This window comes from Convolutriloba macropyga, chromosome 10 (assembly GCF_964194025.1).
Source record: "Convolutriloba macropyga chromosome 10, txConMacr16.3, whole genome shotgun sequence".
Lineage (NCBI taxonomy): Eukaryota > Metazoa > Xenacoelomorpha > Acoela > Convolutidae > Convolutriloba > Convolutriloba macropyga.
In genome coordinates, this window is record NC_134477.1 from 47,477,078 (window position 1) to 47,497,619 (window position 20,542).

Genomic DNA, 20,542 nt, shown 5'->3' on the forward strand with positions numbered 1-20,542 from the left:
TTTATTTTGTTTTTTAGAGCAGAAAATATTCATCGTCAATTTGTATAATTTGCTCTCTAGCAAAGTGTATAAAGATCCATAAAGTAATTCTAAAAAACACTCCAGCAAGAGACAAAAATAGAATCTGGCGACGAAACAGAAATCATGAAATGGACAGAATAAATTCTGATTCCGATAAATTTGTTTTAAAACCCTGTATTAATATAATTTTTGTAATCATTTTTTGATCGATTCTATTTTGCATCTCTTCAGTCATTAAATGAATGCATTCTTCATAAAATAATATACAGTAACCCATTTCTCTGCATAATTTCTTTTATCTGTCACCCAAGTGCATCAATTAGAAGTACTTTTTGTGATTAACAAAATCTTTCAGCTCAACAATGCAAAGCAATACTTGCCTTTAGAGTAGTCTTCTCTAGCCATCCGATTAAATTGGGCAGTATTTCTCTAGAATTTGTCTTCAGAATGTAATTTGATCAGGCTATCCAGGCTCTAGAAAAAGTTATGATGTACCAGACAAACCATACATTAACACCAGACAATCCAGTCTCCCCAGGTTGAGTTCTTGCTCGAAATCGCCTCTGATCAGACCGTCCCAGACCAAAGTGACCTCTGATCAGACGAGTGTGCCCTCGAAGATCGTTGTGCGCTCGAAGTGCGCTCGAAGCCTCCTCTGATCAGACTAGTTCCAGACCGAAGAGACCCTTGATCAGACAATTTCCAGACCATTGTCCAGGCGAGTTCCAGACCATTGTCCAGACTAACATGCGCTTAAAATACTGTCCCAGACCATATGCATGGATGATCTCTGCAGATCTTCAATAACGAAAGTGTTGCACAAACCTACATGAAAATACATAAAACAATAAGATTTATCAATGAAAAAAAATTTCGTTGCAATAAACGAGTCCATATATCACCCAGGTTAAAGTCCCGAAGCGAGTATGCCCATACTTAAGATGAACGCACTGCATGGAATACTAAATTCTGTCTGAGTGGATTCTTATAATAGACAAGGGTGCTCGGTAATATACGCTCCCATATAATGTTCCGACCCCGCTCATCCACGTTTTTATTTAATTGTCTACCAAATGAGGAAGAGATGGAAAACTTTCAAAATTTCACATATCGCTCGAAAAAAACAATGTGAAAAAAATGCTGGATTAAGTGAACAAATAATGCTGGACTTCAGGGCCGATGTGACTTGCCATTAACGAAAGTAAAAAACATGAAGAACAATAAAACCGTTTAATAGAAAACATTAATTGCGACACTAAAGTCGGTGTCTATTACGACTCTAATTAACAAAAAGAACAAGGAATCCACTAAATTGTGATTTCATCAAATTAACCTGTTTCTCATTAGATAATATACGAGACCTTACACTAATGAGATGCGGTAACAGGTCGACGAAGAAGAGCAAAAATGGCAAAGATCAAACATACGTTTCTGTTTTGAAAACAATCTTCCAATTGATATAAACCTATACATATCAACTCGCCACATTAAAAAAATATTTGTTGAACCACACAGGAAACAAGTAAACGTTTTTCTTCCATTATATGTCAGATTACTACAAAAAGAACGGCAAAAACGAAAAAATCAATTAAAATTACTAAGAAAGTGTTATCACTATCGTTAAAACCCTAGGCTATTCATAAAAAAATTGAACTTCTCAAGCAGCGCCTTTTTTTACCATTTGGACGAGTACAACAGTTTAAAAAGTGGAGTTGTTTAAATTACATAGAGCTCTAATCAGACTATCCAGACCTTTGACTGCACCCTGATCAGACCTTGACCAGGTCATAGAGTAGATTTCAGACTTTGATATTTGGGTTCCGCTTTAACCCTGTGTGTGAGCCAAGTCAGTCTGATCAGGGCTGTCTTAGGTTGTCGCGCACCTAAGCATGGGTCGTTTTAAATCATGACATTAAGAGTCATGGCATGCTTGAAAGTTCATACTTTTTTTGCCCTATGTTTCATAAGGTCTAAATTTTTATTTGAAAAAAATTAAGAAAACTTTGCTCGCAGCATTAGTGTATTACTGATAACCCATTTTGTCTTTATCTGAACGACGTTTGAAAGCCTTGATGGATGCTTTCTTGCTCAGAGATGTATAACGGACGTTGAATTTTATCATATTTTTTGAGCAGGTCATCTTGAGCGATTTAAAATAGGTTTGTCGGGTACATCAGTTACAGCTTCTACCCTCGTGTGTGCTAATAATAAATATCTTAAACTTACAGCAGAGTGATTGCCAAATTGACCGATAGAGGGTTCAGCCGACAACCAATTAATTCAATTCATACCCACAACCGCGGCAAATGGTCGGAAAACGGCACATAATTACAATGGTCCGACGAATTAGTAATATTTTGACCAATCAGATTTGTCAACAAACAAAATTAAATTATCGACTGAATTTGCCGATTTTTTCGTTGTCGTCTGAACACCTTGTAGACAAATACACGCGGCACATTGACATAGCTTCTCGGCAGCTATTCAAATTTCCAATTGTTACGACAGTTAATTAAATTTAGAAATTTGATTTCACTTTTTCATCATTATTGTCTGTAATTCAGTGGATTGGTCATATCTTGGTTGAGATTTTCCAGACGTTGCCCTGTTATAAGATCAAAAATTTAGACATTGCCCTATTGTTTTATCCTAACTCAAATTTGGCTCTAACTCCAGCTGGGCCCTAATATCAGATCAATTTTTTAATTTAACTCAAGAGCGAGTTACTTGAATAGGAACATCATTCATGAATTAAATACCGTTTTTTGAGCAATTAATGTTGAGAAACTGTTGTATATATATAAATATATATATATATATATATATATATATATATATGTGTGTGTGTGTGTGTGTGTGTGTAAGTGTGTGTGTGTGTGTGTGTGTGTGTGTTGTAAATATATATATATATATATATATATATATATATATATATATATATATATATATATATATATATATATATATATATATATATATGCGCTGTTTTGAATGTCTCTCAGGCGCTGAATTTGAAAAAAAAGTCCACAAACAGCCTCGAACTTACACTTATCAATTGCTGAAATAGACTGGGTGGCCACTCCGGTTGGAAATGAGTCTGATCAGATGTCTTTCTGGTCTGTATGATCAGCAGTGATCCGCTTTAGTCTGTCTGGTCTAGTCTTAGGGGGGTCTAAGCAGGAGCAAAAAGTGTGAAAATGGACCATTACTGTATTCGAACATGCATCTCTTATGTGAAAGCCTGGTGTGCTAATCATTTACTCCAACTGTTCTCCAGCTCTGGAAATTGGGAATCTCTTATATCCCATTCTTATATTATTTCTTGTTCCTCGACAGCTATTTCAAGCTTTTCTTATGCACAATTTAAATTAGGTTGTTCTCTCTCAACCTTCTATATCGCCTTGAAGGGTATCACCCAATCATTTTTAAACCCTGCAATGACTCGCGAAGAGCTGGTGGAGTTGCCGTCTAAGTAAGAAACGATCTCCTACACACAACAATTGAACATTCAAATAACAGAATTGAGAATTTGATAATCAAAATTGGCACTGACGGAAACAAAAAACGTTTTTAACTGATTTACAGACCACCAAATTACCGGTTGTCAGAATTTTTGGATGCCTTTGAAAACCTGTTGCTGTTTTTAAACAATATCTTGAATTACATCAAGCATTTGATTTCCAAGTGCAAAACAGCGAACCGACTAGAGTCACGCGATCATTCGCGACATGTATCGATCACATTTAGCGAGAAAATATATAGCAACTGAAAATATCACAACAACTATGAGTGATCATTTTGCAGTTCAAGGGGTGTTGACAAGAAATACCAACAGACTGGTTATCAAGGAGGAACCAATCGGCCAGCGATCCATTTCAAAGCTTAAACTGAAAACACTCCTAGATTTTTGTTCGTACTGGACCAAAGTTTGCGAAAAATCGATCTTGATAACTTCACTGCCGAAGATATTTTGATTGAATTGTCGAAATTAATAATTGATACAATTCAAAACTTTGCTTCTTTGCGTAAAGTCAATTATCAAAGAAAAGACACTTGGATTACAAACAATATAAAGAACGCGATCAATAAAAGAAACAAATTTTTTTCATTTATGGCTGAATTCTCCGACCGATGAAAACAAACTTCGATATCGGTGTTCAAGGAATGATGTAACAGAACAAAACCGCAAGTAGAAAAAATTAGGGAACATGAAAAAATGGGAACCAATGCTTGTCCTCGAAAACTTTTTCAAGTCTTCGGCTCTATAACGAACGACGACATGGTCAATCAAAAAACTCCAGAACCAAACGAATTGAATGATTATTCTGCAAAAATTCCTAGAACGCTATCGGATAGGATAGAGCAAGCGTCTGAACCGTTTTCAGTGGAAAGAGTTGTTGAGTCGATGGCCCTCTTCCCAACAAATCGCAATAGGATAACAAATATATTATCCCACATGAAACCCAAAAAAAAAATTGGTAACGATGGTATCAGTAATGAATTGTTAATATGTTAATATGTTGTTTGCCGATCATTGAACCTTATATTGCTTTAGCTATTTACAAATGTTCCAAGAAAAATATATTTCCAAAATGCCTCAAAAATGCAAAAATCATACCGTTTTACAAAAAGGAGACTACCTAGATTGCGGAAATTACAGAACAATCAGTCTTTTGAATTTTCTCTCGAAAGTTTGTGAAAGTGTTCTCTATAAAATGATGTCTAAGTTTTTTGTGACTAACACCCTGTTCAACCAACGACAGTTCGGATTCCGTTCTCACCGCTCCTGTGCACACTCTATATGAGAAATAACTGATTACATCAGAGAAAGTATCGAGCGTAAACAACAAGGGCATGCAATTTTTCTGGATTTTTCAAAAGCTTTTGATACGCTGGATCACAAAAAATCTCTTGGAAAAACTAGAAAAATGGATTTGGTGGGTCAATCATAGAAATTTTGATAAATTATTTGTCCGATAGAGTTCAATATGTCTGTCATCGAGGGAAAAGTACTGGAGCATTAACAATCGAAACTCGTGTTCCTCGGGGCTCAATCCTGGGTCCGTTTTTGTTTCTCGTTTTTATCAACGACCTACCAAATCAAATTAAGCAAAGCAGTGTTAGTCTCTTTGCTGACAAAACCACACAAGAGAGAGCTCCGGCAAGGAGTCAGATGTTATTAATCAAGAACTGATCACTTTGAAAAACTGGTTCAAGCGGAACAAACTATCAGTGAACTACACAAAGTGCGTATTGATGCATTTCGGTAAAAGATGCAAGTGAGAAGGTACATTGAAATTACAGGAGCAAGAAATAGCTACAGATCACAAATGCAAGTACCTCGGAGTTTATCTAGACCCAAATTTGACGTACAAAGAACGCATAAAGTATATAACGACGAAATTGAACAAATTTTGTGGCACTTTATACCGAGTGAGGAACCTTTTCATCATTAAACACATATTGACGTTTTTATCATTCTTATGCAAAATCAATCATAACTTATTGTCTTCTGATACATGGAAGTGCTAGCAAAACAGATTTACAGCGTCTCAAAAAATGCCATAGAAGGATAATTCGAGCCATATTTTTCAAACGAAGAGTAGATTCCCTCCGCAACATCTATGAGCAGCACAACTTGTTAACATTTTTCGAAATGTATATCTGTGAAATTTTCAAAGAACTTTTAAAACTTAAGAATTTAAGATCCGAATCTCCCCTAAGATTCCTCACTGAAAGCTCTGCTCTGATTCTTGTCTATAATATTCGTGGCAGCATACATGGAATATTACCCTCTCAACACAGTAGGACTTGCACTTAGGAAAAGTCACTAGAAAACACGCTCCGAAAAGCATACAACTGTTTAAAAAGCGCAGAATTGCTACCACCCAATATAAATTCGCGCTCTAAATCGAGCGTCGCCCTTTTTACAATGCTTGCTAAAACTTTCATTCCAGACAACAAAACTTTGTTTGAGTTATTTTTCTAGGATCTAAGATTTCATTTATAAGTTAGCCACGAATTTGGTATCTCTAAGGGCAACGACTATGAAGAGCCAGATTGCTCATTCGTTGTCCCTTCCGATTGTTTGGTTGACATTTTTGTATTGTACTTATCATAAAATGCTGTTATTTCAACAATCGGTTAAATAAACTTTACTTTTACTTAACTTTCTAACATTCAGGAAAATAATGCAATGCCCCCCCAAACACACACACACACACACACACACACACACGCACAGTACGTTATACACCGCAGGGGGGGGGGGGGGTTGGAACAGAAACCGAAAATATCTCTAATCTAAGTTTGGACGCATAAATAGTTTTCACCAATCATTTTTGAGAATTCGAGTTAGTTGTTTATGGATCAAAACTTACATTTGATTTGTGTCGTCATCATAAAATATGTGATTGATCGAAGCAAGTACTGTGTAAGAACACCTGACTAAAAGGTCGCGTGAATGATTAAAACTATCACAGGTCACGTTCAAACGTTTGAAAAAGTGTAAATTAAATTATTCGGAGCTCTGTCAAAGTACACCACAGATTATGTGTTGTATATATAATCTGTGGTATACTTCCACAGACCCTTGAATGATTTAAACTTTTTTAAACTTTTCAACGTGTCTTAAGCAGAAGGCTTTAAAGATAGCTTTATTATACGTTATAGCGAAGATATAAACATCAAAACTAAAATGTAAAACAATAATCATAACGATAAAAGCAGACATTTAAGTACATTACGATTTTGTCAAGTTGGTAAGAACAGAATACACTGAATGCATTGTTAAACAACACGCGTTTCCGGTGAACACAAAACAGATGGTTATCAAATTACTTTTGCTGTTATTTGCGTTATTATTATAAAATTTAGTTATTACTCTAAAATTGTTTTTTATTCATTTGGTTGGTATATTTTGAGAATCTATACTTGCTAAACACAAACCTTGACTTTCAAACTGTTATGGAAGATCATAGATACCGCTACAACTGAGAACATGTCTATTGAAAATATTTTTGATACTAATTATAATTATTGTTATGTATAATATGATAAACAAAATTTTTTTATTGTTCAAACATTTAAATTACTCAGACTATAACCCTAAGGTTAGATATCTACATGCTTTAAAATGGTAAAAATAAATTAATCAGTATTGTTATTAAAATCAATTTATAGAATGACCCAAGCCTGCTCATTCGGTAAGATTGGTGGCCGATGTAAATGAAAACAAGTTACAAATTTCAGCTCTGAATTTGGTTAATTTTTATGTTGTGTTGCCCGCTGTGTTGATGATACACAGTGGTACAAAAAAGAGTTCCATCATTTCTCTAGTAACGAGCTATTGCGCCTTTGTATCTTTTTTTAACGTCTTGCGAACGGTTTGTATAGTTTTCAATCAAGTTGCTAACAACATCTTAGTAACCCAGGTTGAAGTTCAGACCCAAATTATCTCTGATCAGACTTCTCAAACGGAAATAAACCCTGATCAGACTTTCCAGACCCAAGTCATCTCTGATCAGAATTTTCAGACACAAAGGGCCTCTGATCAGAATTTTCAGACCGAAGGCGTTCTGATCAGACCATCTTCAGACCATGGTCCAGACTCAACTTCAGACCATCGCCCAGACCTTAATCAGACAATGATCAGACTGGAGTGCGCTCGAAGAGGTTATGATCAGACCCAGTTGCGCTCGAAGCATTTATGGTCAGACCCAGTTGCGCTTGCAGCCATTTATGATTAGACTGAAGTGCGCTCGACACCGGTTCTGATCAGACTCAAGTGCGCTCCAAATAGTCTGATCAGAAAAAAATTTTACTTATGAACAAATCTTTTAATTTTGCTATAATATATTCATTTCATAAAAACTGATGATTGCGGTATTTAATTCATCTAAGGAAAATTCAATTATAAAGGTACTGCTAAAGAAAACGAAACCCAGCTGCTGAGAACAAATTTTATTTAGTGTACCGTTTAGTGTATATTTTTGACTCAATGGGTGAGTTTAGGCAGCTTTTCATAAGAGACATCGGGGTCTCCAGCTGATCAAATTTTCCTCTGAAGGGGACCAGCATTTGTTATCAGCGGGATTCCTTTTACTCATCAGAACTATTGGACTTTTGATGAGTCTCTGATAAGAACGCTGCCTTATTATTGCCTCTTGGCAGAGCCAACATCTCTCAGTAAAAGAAACAAAAAAAGAAAAAATAAGGCGCTTGAAATGGTACCTGATCAGACCCAATCGCGTTCGAAAACGTTTCTGATCTGACCTCTGATCAGACCATCTCCAGACCGTCGTCCAGACTGTAGTGCGCTCGAAATTCCGTCAAAACCCTGTAATTTCGGTCTGGGAACACACGGGTGTGCGCTCGACTTGGTCTGCTCATAAACTAATTTAGGTCTTGACCTCAACCTGGGAAAATTCGTTTCAAAATACCCGGCACTTTCTCTTCAAAGTTCTCCACAAAAATTGCCTGTTTTCGTAATCACTGCTTCGAAAACACATATACATTTCCACCTGGGTTCATACACAGACTCTATACCAGCAACCCCAGTACATCCAGCTCCTTTTTAGAAAAAAAAACTGCTGAAAACCTTTGATTTATATAAAGTAGCATTATCTTGTTGAAAAAAGGGGTCCTTAACATGTGTCTTTTGTTCGCATTGAAAATTTACCAATAAGTTAGGACATTGTTTTATACGAGACATATCCTTATTTAGCTGATGTAGTTCTCTCAACCTATCAGCCCGCCTTCTGGTTTGAGTAAAATGATTTATATCCGGGTGACGATCCAGCAGTCTTTCGTTAGATGCTGGAACATTTGTGGAAGCTGTACTGGCTTGAGATGACAGTCTAAAACTCCGCAATTTGGACACGTGTTCTTCGCTTCTTTGGACGACTAATGAATCCAGTTTGAAGAACTGTGTTGTACACACCTTGTGTTGAGACGCAAACTCGTAAAATTATATCTATTTTATTTTGTCAGAAAGCCCACCCAGGAGCGCCACTGTAGAATTTTGTATTTTTGTCGTTAGAAGGCTTCTCACTAGGGACTGGCTAGCGCCCAAAACTCTATCAAAATTTGAAAGGTTCTTCGAAGAAAAGTGAGTTCGTCTGACAATTGAGTATAGACTGTTGTCCCCGGTGCGCTCTCAAAGCTGTATATAAACGATATTTGATGCGCGAAATAATGAATTTCTTTTCCAAGTAATGAAAGTGATAATTCACTGAAATATAGTTATAAAAACAACCAAGTATATATCGGTTCTTTGCATCGATGAATTGAAGCTAAGGATTATCGATGAATTGAAGGTAAGGATTATCACAGAATAAGTAATTACGAAGTAGAGAATTAATGAACACAATCAAATATTCTCCTGTTATTCAAAACTAAGTATTAAACACAACTTACAACGGTTTGAAGAATCCCGATTCCACTAAGTCAGTGTAATTTAAACTAATCAGGAAGGTTGATTAATGGCTTTTTTCAACACTCTTTTTTACCTAGGAAAGTTGACAAACCACTGCTTTTCAGATTCGCAGATATTTCTCTGAGCGTTTTTGTTGTGCCTAAGGGTACTCAACCTTGTCAGTTTTTTATCAGCAAAACGTAACGTGTCGTTCCTTTTAGAACATTCTGACCTAACGTTTATGTGTGATAGTTGGCGTAGAAGGTCAGTCGCAAGATGCAACTCATATAATGTGAATGTTTGTTCGCGATGACCGAAGCTGCGTGTTTAACTCGATTTGATAATTTCAGAATATGGCACAATTCATGTCTCAAGCTAAGCAAAATGTGTGCAAATTTTCGCACAATTGGTTTTTACTCTCTCCCAGTAACGGATACACATCCGACTTAACCTATGATACCTTTGTTTCCCGTTTAGGCTGGAGTAATGTTTAGTTTTAGATAAACCTTATCCCTTTCCTAAGAGTAATGAAAAAACGAAAAAGAAAACTCCGCTCTTTCTGTCCCTCATTCCCTTGTAAAATAGTTTCAACGCTAATACTTTGGGTTATATTGAAAGTAATTTATCTCAACTTTTAACTCGAGGTCTTGGTAGAATGTTTTGACTCTGCAAAAAGTGTCGTTTCTTTCAGAGAAGGATAAGAAATTCGTCCTTCACCTTTTTTTTGTTTAATTTAAAGGCCAAAAGAACGATTTATTCAATGTGCAAGGAATTCTCCTACGATTGATCAGTTAAAATTTCCTGGTGATCGGACCTGAGGAAGTTGGGTTTTCGGGACTTGGGGTGGGGTGATGAAATTCTAGACGCTTAGTTTGAAGCAATTAGGAAACCTGAAGCCGTACCACAGAGTGGCAGATCGATTTTTCATGCTCTGATACCTCAGTAAAGGAATTAGTGTGCATACCATTTCTTGTTTGCTCAATGAACTTATGCAAATACCAGTAAACTAGCAAATTACCAACTAGCAATTTCATTAAACCTTAATTCCTTCTAGCTTTAATTACCTACTAACTGAGAGCGCCAATGGATTTCCAATTATATCCTTATATACTCAAATTTCATCGTCGTGGAACATTTCGACAAGATGTCAGTTTTAATCGACAGAAAAGGCACAATTTTAAACAATTATGCATTCGGTTTTGCAAACCGAAACTAATTCTTATTAATAAAAAGACTGGACTGAGAGTGTTGCATTCCAGGAAGGCAAAAATTATCATACAAAAATTACATCGGGATCCCGAGCATATTAGAGCAGTTAAGCTCGAACGGCTTGATAAACAATCTTACGATGTCCAGGGAGCCCAGCCCATCGTTCGAGAAGTAGTACGCAACTGTGATTATTGCAACGAACAAATTACACATCGGCGTTCTACCGGTCCCTTAGTTCATGCTTCCCGCCTTACACTGGATAGAGTTTGCTACGAATTAGGCCTAGTTATTAACGAAAGGCCGTTACTGGAAAACAATTGCTTCAAGAACGCCCCTTCGTTAGATGCTACATCTTTTATCCCTAAAACCGTGGACACTATTGATCTCGAATACAATTGCGTTTGCTCTGACTTAGCACAATTTTGAACGGAAACCCTAATCAAGGCGGAAAAATTGAACAAATAATTCGTTGTTTCCAAAAGGAAGGCCCGGACCGCCATTTATTAAATCTGTTGCACGCTGCCCCTCTTACTAATGGCCCAGATGATCTTAATTTCGTTACAACAACAGATTTGTGAATGAGTTTAAGCAAATCCACTGGGATTGTTACATTGGAAGCAAAAAGGGCCCAAGTTGAGGAGCAATTTACTTAAAGGCCGGCATGAGCGGTGAGCATTGTTTTATTGTTACTCGTGCTAAGCCAAAAAATGAAAAGTGAGTGGTCCAAGTTCGATGACATAATTTACTAAACCGGACTAGCACACACACATGACAGTTATATAAATTATATTAGTGTTAGCTTTTACTCAACATAGAAACGCTTGCTGTGTACTCTCTTTTTTTCTATTAGTGCTTGTTGTTCAGCTCTTCCATCTTCTGATAAGTCGCTATCGTAAGTTGGTTGATGCTGTCGTTGTTCGTTTTGAGGCTGTTGTTGCTCGCTTTGAGGCTGTTGTTGCTCGCTTTGTTGCTGTTGTTGCTCGCTTTGTTTCGCTGCGAAGGTCTTTTTTCCCTTGTTGGATTTGCTGCTCTTTCTACGCTTCTTTGTCTTTGTCTTGGAGGCCCCAATATGCTTTGCCCGAGGGGGTTTTCCAGCCACCGGAGGTAGTTTTATTGGTGCCTTTCTGAGTCGCGATTTCACAATTTTGTTATCCATAACGCGAGTGAGCTATAATTTAAAGCCTGACGAATAAAGGGTAATAAATATGGAGCAAGGCCAATAATAGCAATTATCTAAGTTCAGTTTCTAACTGAAAAAATGAGGGAAATAGATTGATTTTCTTTTGTTTGGAGTTGGAACGGGCTAAGTTTTAATGTGAATGACCTCGAGGTTTTCAAACTCGAATAATCTTGGTCTCATTTGCCTTGCTCCAAATGGCGCCACAATTTTTTCTTCCTCTTATCAGGTGTTATTTACATTGCGAAACACCAATTTTGGTATTGTTGGTCATTTGTGTGCTCATTCGGTCTTCTTTTTGTTAGAACAAGGCATTTGAGTCCTAAGTGTTTGTTTCATTAGCCCTAATGTAAAGACGCATAATTGTATTTGAGACCTGTCAAAATTTGGACCTATTTATTTTACGCGCAAAAGCTCTGGGTGTGAAAGATAAAGCTGTGATTAACAAAGGTGTCAATAAACCACGCATGAACTAAATTCTACACATTTTATTGGTTGAAAAACGACGACTCGAAAGTGGCCTAGCAGAATCAGACGTAGAACTGCGCAAATATAGGAAAGGCAAAACAATGTTCAATAATCGGATCGCCTCCATTGAATTGAGAGAGAAATGTATAACATGCACAATGGCTTATTTTTAAATTTATTTTTTACCACGGCGAAAAAGTTTGAGTAAGACAGATGTTACGCAAAAATACTGAAAAGCAATCATGGTCATGCCTGAGTATGAGTTACCGAGCTACCCTAGCAAATTGATTTGAATCAATTTGCTTCAACACTGATTCATAGACGGATTTGTGCCTTCTTTTAAGGTTTGTTAAGTATTTTTGGATAAACGTTATTGTTCCGATCCCCCACTTTAGTGGGGAGGGAGGAACTATATACTCAAATGTGTTTTTTTTTCAGACAATTTTGGCCAATCGATATATTCAACGTAGAGTGTTGTGAGTGGTATCATTAAAAAGCACGTATCATCATCTCAGAGTTTGGAATTGAAAGATTTTTTCTGATTTATGTTTTTACAGGGAGTCATCGAGTATCAAAGTTTTGTGAATCGTCGACAATTTTTTTTCACATTTTCAGTATTGTTTGCTAAAATTTTGCAGAATTATGCCAATATGATTTAAAATAAGTTAAGATTTTTAACGGTAGAGTTATGTTATTATAGTTAGAAAGGGAAGGCCGTTGCTGAATTGTTTGATTGAAGTTTCTTTGGCAAAAATTGTGAAAAAAAATTCAAAATCTAGAATTTTTTCATTAATAATTGCACCAAAATATGCAGTTTTGGTCCCCCTTTTCTCCAAAAGAGAAATCGGCGCCCCTTAAAAGTCTTCTGGAAATACAATTACGCCGTTTTTTGAAAATTCTGTTCGACAATTATACAAAGTGTTTTATTGTTTTTTTTTTAATTTGAAGTATTTCACTCTACAATTGGTCTAATTCGCAAACAGTTGGAACGCTAGGGCGGCTTTGGGCACGCAGCAAAATCAGGGATAGGGTTGATATTATCATGGATTTTTTACAGGAAGTAATAGGGGATCAAATTTTGTGAATATTTGAGTTTTTATTTACATTTTCTGAAACTTTTGCTAAAATCAGGCCCAATTTTGCCAATTTAATTTGAAATAAATTACAATTTTGAAGTGTAGAGTGCTTTTGTTACACTTAGAGAGAACAGGCCGTTGCTGAATTGATTGATTGGAGTTTAATTGGCTAAAATTTGTGATAAAAATTTCAAAATTCAGAATTTTTTCGTCAAAGATTGCTTTTAAAATATGCATTTTTGGTCCTATTTCTTTGAATTTGCCAAAAACAAAGACCTAGAAACCGCTAACATAATCCCTTTGAACTTCGAAAGAGAGCTAGTTGAATTTTGGCGCCCCTTAAAAGTCCTCTGGAATTACAATTTTGCCATCTTTTGCGATTTCAACACGACATTTATAAAAAATGCATCATTCATTTTTTAAAAAATTTGAAGTATTTCACTCAACGATTATTCTAACTCGCAAATATTTTGAACACTTGGGTGGTTTGATGGGAACGCGGTAAAATTAGGGATAGATTTGATATTATCATGGATTCTTACAATCAGAAACTTTTTAACTTTTATTTTGGTGCTGCCTTTTTTTCCAAAATTTTTAATGTTAATTACTGACAATTTTTTATTCACGGCTCCATTAGGGACAGCTGATATTTACGTAAACTTGAAGTCAACTGTAGATATAAATTGTTTTCCGATAACATAATGGTTTTTCTGGCATTGAGGAAAATTTTTAGTAAATTTTAAATGAGTTATTGTGTCTTGCATTTAGCTTGAAAAACGAATTTGTAGCCTCAAAATTGAGAGATATCTTTCTTTAATTTTTTGTTCAACCAAAAAATAATTTTTTTGTTGGTTAAAAGCTTTGACTGATGTCTTCAGGGCGTAGACAATTTGTTTTAGAGGAATTTTGTCAAATTTAGATACATTTCAACTTTTCTGGTTCTTTTTGCTTTCATTTTGTGATGGTCGTTTTACAAAAAGACATTATGATGTGCAAAGGAGAGGGAAATGAACTTTTATTTCCTGGCGTTTATTGTTTTATAAATTTAATGCCTTCAACACTGTGGTTTCGAAAATTGTTTGTGAAATTATTTAGTTCAACTTGTATTAAATGTTTTTTATAGTCTTATGACTCAGTCTCTCTAATAAGAGGTGCAAAAAGTTTTCAGAGAAGTTGAAAGAAAAACAGTCTGCTCTTCAAGTCGAAAGCTTATGTTGGTTATGACTTTTGAAAATGTTTGTTTTTTTTTTAAAAAAAAGACAGTGGATTTCTGAGGTTTTCTATTCCTGCTAATTTTATTTCTGATATTTGTAGCATAGCATCTCTAGAGACAAGTCACATCCCTTATCCAATGAACTACAATTTGCTTTGAATAATAATTTTTTTTCTTCAAATGGTCTTTAATCTTGTTACAACCAGTTTTCATAAAATATTCATTGTTTTTGCATATTCCCCAATTTTTGAATTTTTGCAGGTTTTTTGTTTTCTTTTCACAGTATCACAAAAATGGGTGGTCCCCTAGTCATTTGAAAAAATTGCACTCAAAAAAGCTTTTATGATTTCAGTGAACAGCTTAATGTTCAATTGGCTGGGACATAGTTTTCCTTCAAAGTTTTTCGTGCAAGTTTTTTCGTGCAAATTATTTTTTCTCATTTTACCTGTATTTGCCCATTCGCTCATTTCTTGTCGACTTGTTAGCAAGTCGTATTGTGGAAAAATCACATATTTTTTCTAAATAAGTGGAGTGAAGATAATCTTCTCTAATATAAGTTTTATCTGATACCATTTTGAATTGGTTAATTATGGTTTTCAAAAAAATGGACAACCAGACAAAATGGTCGTAATAAAAATTTGTAATCATTGGACTCATCTGCCCTCTAAAGTAGATTGTTTTATTCATTTTGTAACTTGTTGAATGATGTGTTGATATGTTAAATTTTTATCTCTTCCTGATTTGGTAAAAAAATTAAGTGAAAAATGCAGATGAGCGGGTCGGAACTTAATAATAATAATGAAATTAATAAATTGTTTCCAGAGTATTGATTAGAAAAAAAAGAAACCTGCTCTTTTACATTAAGAAGTTACAATCGAAATTAATTAATGCATTAAATACTCCAGGAGAACACTTTTACGCCAAGGTTGGTCTGTTTTCAAGTGTCTAGCGAAAGCACCTTACCGAGCCTCCTTGTTTATTAATTCTCTGACATATGTTTCCTTTAATTTCTTTCTTTTTCATATATAATATATACTGGCTCATCAAACAGCGGCAGATGCATTTTAAGAAGCTCTTAAAATTTGAAGAAGTAATTTTTAATGGTGCCGAAGATTTTTCCTTAGAATAACTCGAAGTATGCAAGCTGCGTCAGGTTTTGATTTTCAAATCTTTCTTCATGAAAACTATAACTTTACCAAACGAAGAATCATAAAATTATTAAAAGTATTCATTAAAAGTAAACTTCTCCGATTAGTCAAAATTTTGAACTAATTCCAGTGGTGTGAGTCGAAATTCAAGTTGCTTCTTAGTTGTTTTTCAAACTGAGCATTATAAAATTATTTTTCGGGAAGATTGATTTGCTGCAATGTTTAGGTCTAGACAAAATATTGAAACTTTGTGTAAAATTATTTTCAAAACCACAATACTGCATTGCTTATTTTTGCACAATTTATTTGGGAGTTATTGTCATGGAGTTTTAGATAATATTTTTAACTGAGTCCAGATTACTTCTTAATTCTAACTTTTTAATTCTACATTCTTCTTTATTCAAGCTTTCAAATGATACCACTCACAGTTCTCTACGATCGACACTTGAGTCCTGATTACTTCTTAAAGGTTTACTTTATAATACTTCATGCATTATTCATACATTTGGTTTTGCCCCCCCCCCCCCCCCCCTGTAGTGTCTTTTTTCAGTATTGCTTGGTTACAGCTACTGTAGATTGCTATATAAATTAGCCAAATGGCGAAGCAATAGTTAATTCTATATGACCGTAGTAAATATTAATGCCTTAAATGCAGACTTGATCACAAAATCTTTTTGTGATGAAATTAGAAGACAAAAGAAAATTCCTGATTAATAACACTTCTCGTGAAAAGGCCAACAATAAAACATTTGCTACTTCAGGCTCATGTTTACTACTTATTCACAAGAGATTTCCAGTTTACAATGAATTGCTAGGTTGCTCAAGTGGGTAAAACATAAAACCCGAAAATTTTACAAATCAAAACAAATCAAAAGTCATCAATCAATCAAAACAAATTAAGGAAATCAAGCTTGTGCTTGAACAGATCAATATCACAATCTCGTTTTTCTCAATAACAGAAAAAATTCAGTAAACTAAGCTATTTTTTTCTGCTTCTATTGTAAATAAAATCTCAAAACTTCAACCTTTCTAATTTGTAGAGAAAAATAGCATCAAAGCTCGAGGAAACTTGAAATTAAACCTACTCGATGACAAGCAGACTAGATCAACCAAGTTTTATTCTCAAATTTTTGCATCATAGCCAAAATTCATTTAATCAACAAGGCGGATATCTTTATTGTTCAGTCATGAAAAGTATCCGAATTTCGAAATTTGGGAAAATAGTTCTTTCAATTACTGCTACATTATTATTGATCTGGTTATTCGCAGTGGTTCGTAAATTTGTTCTTTATCTCTGCTTCGACGTTATTTATTTTCCGGACCGTATAATTGAAATTCCGCCTTGGTTCAACAAAACTCTTGTCCACCCGGAAGGATTATATCACAAAATGCCACCTGAGGATAAAATTATTGTCAAGAACATTTCGGCTAATTTGAACTCATGTCGAGAGTTTTCGGCTAACGATAACTTGCGGGTTTTCGTTGTTCTCAACCGACTAGGTAGCTATAGACAGCGGTATGATATTCGAACAACTTATGCTCCGGATTTGATTTCAATTCGAAATGAAAATGGTGAAGCAATTTCTTGGAAAGTTCTTTTCATAACCGGAATGCCAGAATCTCCGAGCCAAGCTAAACGTGTTTGGAAAGAAAACCAAATACATAATGATGTTATTGTTATTAACGTTTTGGAAAGATATCATCTATCGGCTTTGAAATTACTTTTGGGCATGAAAATAGTGGCGCAATTTTGCCCGAGTGCAAAATATATGCTCAAAGTTGATGACGATATCTATTTTCAAGCGCCAAAAGTTTCAGAACTTATTGCAAAAGCGCAAAAAGTGGCCAACGAAGCACGAAAACTGTCAGATAGTCGAGTGTCAGTTGATGTTCCTATTTACGCTGGCGCGCGTTGCGGTGGCAAGTATATTATAGCCCGGAGGAGGGGTAAATGGAATATTTCAAGGGAAGTTTACCCGTTTAAAACTTACCCTTATTACTGCCCCGGTTACTTTAACATATTTTCAATGTCTTCGGTGAAGCAAATGGTTAAAGACTGTCCTTATCATTGTGTAGGTCATGGTACGAATTATATTGAGCAAAAACCTAAACATTGTCTTAATGATTTTGATGATGTATTCTTCGGTTCGTGTGTCAGTTTACAAAAAGACACATTCAAAGTTCCTCAAATTGAGGAGGGCTTGAGTGAATTGCCGTTAAGTTATTTTAGTCTTAGAATTTCTTCACACCCTGAAAAATTTTTAGCCGTGCATACTCAAGTGAACAAACAATTGTTCAATGACAATTCTGAGAAAACATCATATAGAGTTTTAGAAAACCAAGAAAAAAGTGAAATGCAATTGCTTCACGAATTTTACCGACAGCTTAACTTTGCTTCAAATAGAGCAAACATCGTTTTATTGTTACCACTCCTGTTATGCTTACTGTTTCACATGGCAGTATAAGAAACTTTCGATTGAAGGTTTTGCTACAAATTTGGTGCTAAATTTTTCAACATTAATGCAAACTTAAAACTGCTGTATGTACAAAAAATACATAGCTTATTAATGAATTATGGTGGGATGGGGAATGTGCTTAGGACCATTTTGATTGTGTACTATTAAAGTAAAATTAAATTTGATTCGTTTTGTTTGGCCTGTTTTGTTGCTATAAAAGGTTTTGAGAAGTCGACTACTTCCGTCAGGTTTTGAAAATAATTGTGTTTCTGTTTTGCCGGCTTTTTCCTCGAAATCGATCAAAAGTCAACTTTTGTAATTTCAAATTTTAGTAATTTTAGTAATTTAGGAATGAACGAAATTCTAGTTAATGTTGAAAGTTTGTGCTCGAGTGCACCAAAGTTTGTTGCACATTTGATTCCAATAAACAGCGGAATCCCCAAAAACTACATTTGCTTCTTCTGCGAGAACGAGAAGCCAGATTAAATTTTCGTGTACTGCAAGCATTTGCAGATAATAAAAAAGCTCCGTTTGGGATGCATGTTATTCTAAACTTTTAAACATCATATGAGGTAACTAAACAAAACGCTAGGAAAACAAAATGACAAACCAATTCTACCCAAATTTCCTTAGTCCGCTACTATAATTAAAATTTATCCTTAAAGAAGTTGCAACAATCTATAAAAAGAAGTTGCGATAATCTATAAAAAGTTCTGTTCACTAGTTGAATATCGAAAACAATCTAACTTGCATGCACGTTGGTGTGGTTTCGATCCATTAAATCTCAAGCTAATATTTCAATATAAGAAAACCGTATTTTATCATTTTTTGCGCTAGGAATTGGCAGAACCTTAAGCAAAAACCAAAATCAAAACAGCATGAGATTATCAATCTCTGAAAAAAATACATTTTAATTCTGGCATTTTAAAAATTCACCATATTATTCAACTGAACGAAATGAAAACAGAACAAGCAGGCTCGTTAATGTGCGTTTGTACATGATGTTCCGACCCGAGCTCATCTAAATTTTTGACTTAATTGTCAACCAAATGAAGAGATAACAAAAATCTTTGTTCGAGTTGGAAAAACTCGTTACAAAATCCAACTACTAGTTGACTTATATAATGTCATGCCTCATTACAACAACATGCCTCATTCAAAAACAAATACTTCAAGGCAAAAACTAATTATCTAAATTTAAAAGCACCTAGTAACGTCATGATGCAATCAGATAAAACATTAACTAAACAAATTAGATTTAACTAACTATACAACAGATGGAAATTGCCTTTAATGAGGCTAGGTAACAAGTCGACAAAGAGAAGAAATGATGGGGTGAAACTCGAAAGTCAATTAACATTTTTTGAACCAAACCATTTCAAAAGTCTTAAAAATCATTAGCTTTTAACTAATATTTATAACTCTTGATACATTTAGCAGAAAATCATTAACAAACCAATGGCACTTGTCTTTGGTTAGAAAAAGCCATGAGAATGGAATGAATATACAGAAAAACTCAAAAAAATTGCAATTATTTTGCAAAATTACAATATCTCCGAAGACTTTAAAATCATTAGTAATTACCTAAAAAATATATTTTTAATTCAATTTTTTTTATACGACTTCAGCTAAGATGATACTGAAAACATAAATAGAATCATTGGAGCCACAATTGAAAATCATTGGAATCTGTTATTTTCCGAATGTGCAAAAGAAGAGAAAAAGAAACACAAACTTAACACTCACGAAACTTTTTTGAAAACGCATATTGTCCATTGTCCGAAAAACCATCAGTTATAACATAGAATCAGTAAACATTTTAATTTTTCAAATGCAAAGAATTGGACGTGACCTCTCAATGATGAGAATAAGTTACAGGTTGACAAAAAAAATTAACAAAAACAGAAAAAATTCAAAAATATTTTAAAAAGTAGAGTGTCATAACCTTTATGACTATTGCTATAGACTGACTGATTTGGGTAACATCTTCAATTCAATGCTTAATTCCAAGCTAATGAGACCGGTCAGCATTTAACAACCATAAAAAGAATAAAAAAACAAGCAAAAACAGCAAACTCAAAAAAAAAATGAGCGAAAAAAATGTCGAGCGAAACCATTAAAACTGAAATTTGGGAATTTTCAGTATTTTTTAAATTTATTTTGTAAAAACAAAGGGATTCTACTTTTTAAACAATATTACTCAAAAAAATCAACAAATTTGAACAAACACAATAAACCCAAAATTTTCGAGAAAACCCGTAGTATCAACGTCATTAATTCCAATAGATTTCTACGGAAGCCAGTAAATAAGCTAAATAATGCCTCGATGGGACAAAAACGATGTATGTCGTTCAAAAAA

The 20,542-nt window shown here is 34.7% G+C and overlaps 1 protein-coding gene and 1 long non-coding RNA gene across 6 annotated transcripts; one reads left to right on the forward strand and one right to left on the reverse strand.

Moving 5' to 3' along the window:
• Positions 1–417: 417 nt before the first annotated feature.
• On the reverse strand, positions 418–6,710 carry LOC142348615 (uncharacterized). Its single transcript, XR_012760754.1, has 3 exons — positions 6,402–6,710; positions 3,068–3,193; positions 418–495 (listed from the first exon to the last, which is right to left on the reverse strand). It is a non-coding gene; the product is annotated as an uncharacterized LOC142348615 (long non-coding RNA).
• Positions 6,711–6,797: 87 nt separating this feature from the next.
• On the forward strand, positions 6,798–18,323 carry LOC142348616 (lactosylceramide 1,3-N-acetyl-beta-D-glucosaminyltransferase-like). Of its 5 annotated transcripts, none has more exons than XM_075400024.1 (2): positions 6,798–6,929; positions 16,869–18,323. In XM_075400024.1, the coding sequence occupies exon 2, from the start codon at positions 16,915–16,917 to the stop codon at positions 18,190–18,192; it is 1,278 nt and encodes a 425-aa protein (XP_075256139.1). In that variant the 5' UTR covers positions 6,798–6,929; positions 16,869–16,914; the 3' UTR covers positions 18,193–18,323. The 5 variants fall into 5 exon arrangements, with proteins under 5 accessions (XP_075256139.1, XP_075256140.1, XP_075256136.1 ...); XM_075400025.1 differs by having other exon boundaries at positions 6,819–6,929; positions 16,842–18,323; XM_075400021.1 differs by lacking the exon at positions 6,798–6,929 and adding an exon at positions 6,971–7,133 and having other exon boundaries at positions 16,768–18,323.
• The last annotated feature ends 2,219 nt before the right edge of the window (positions 18,324–20,542 follow it).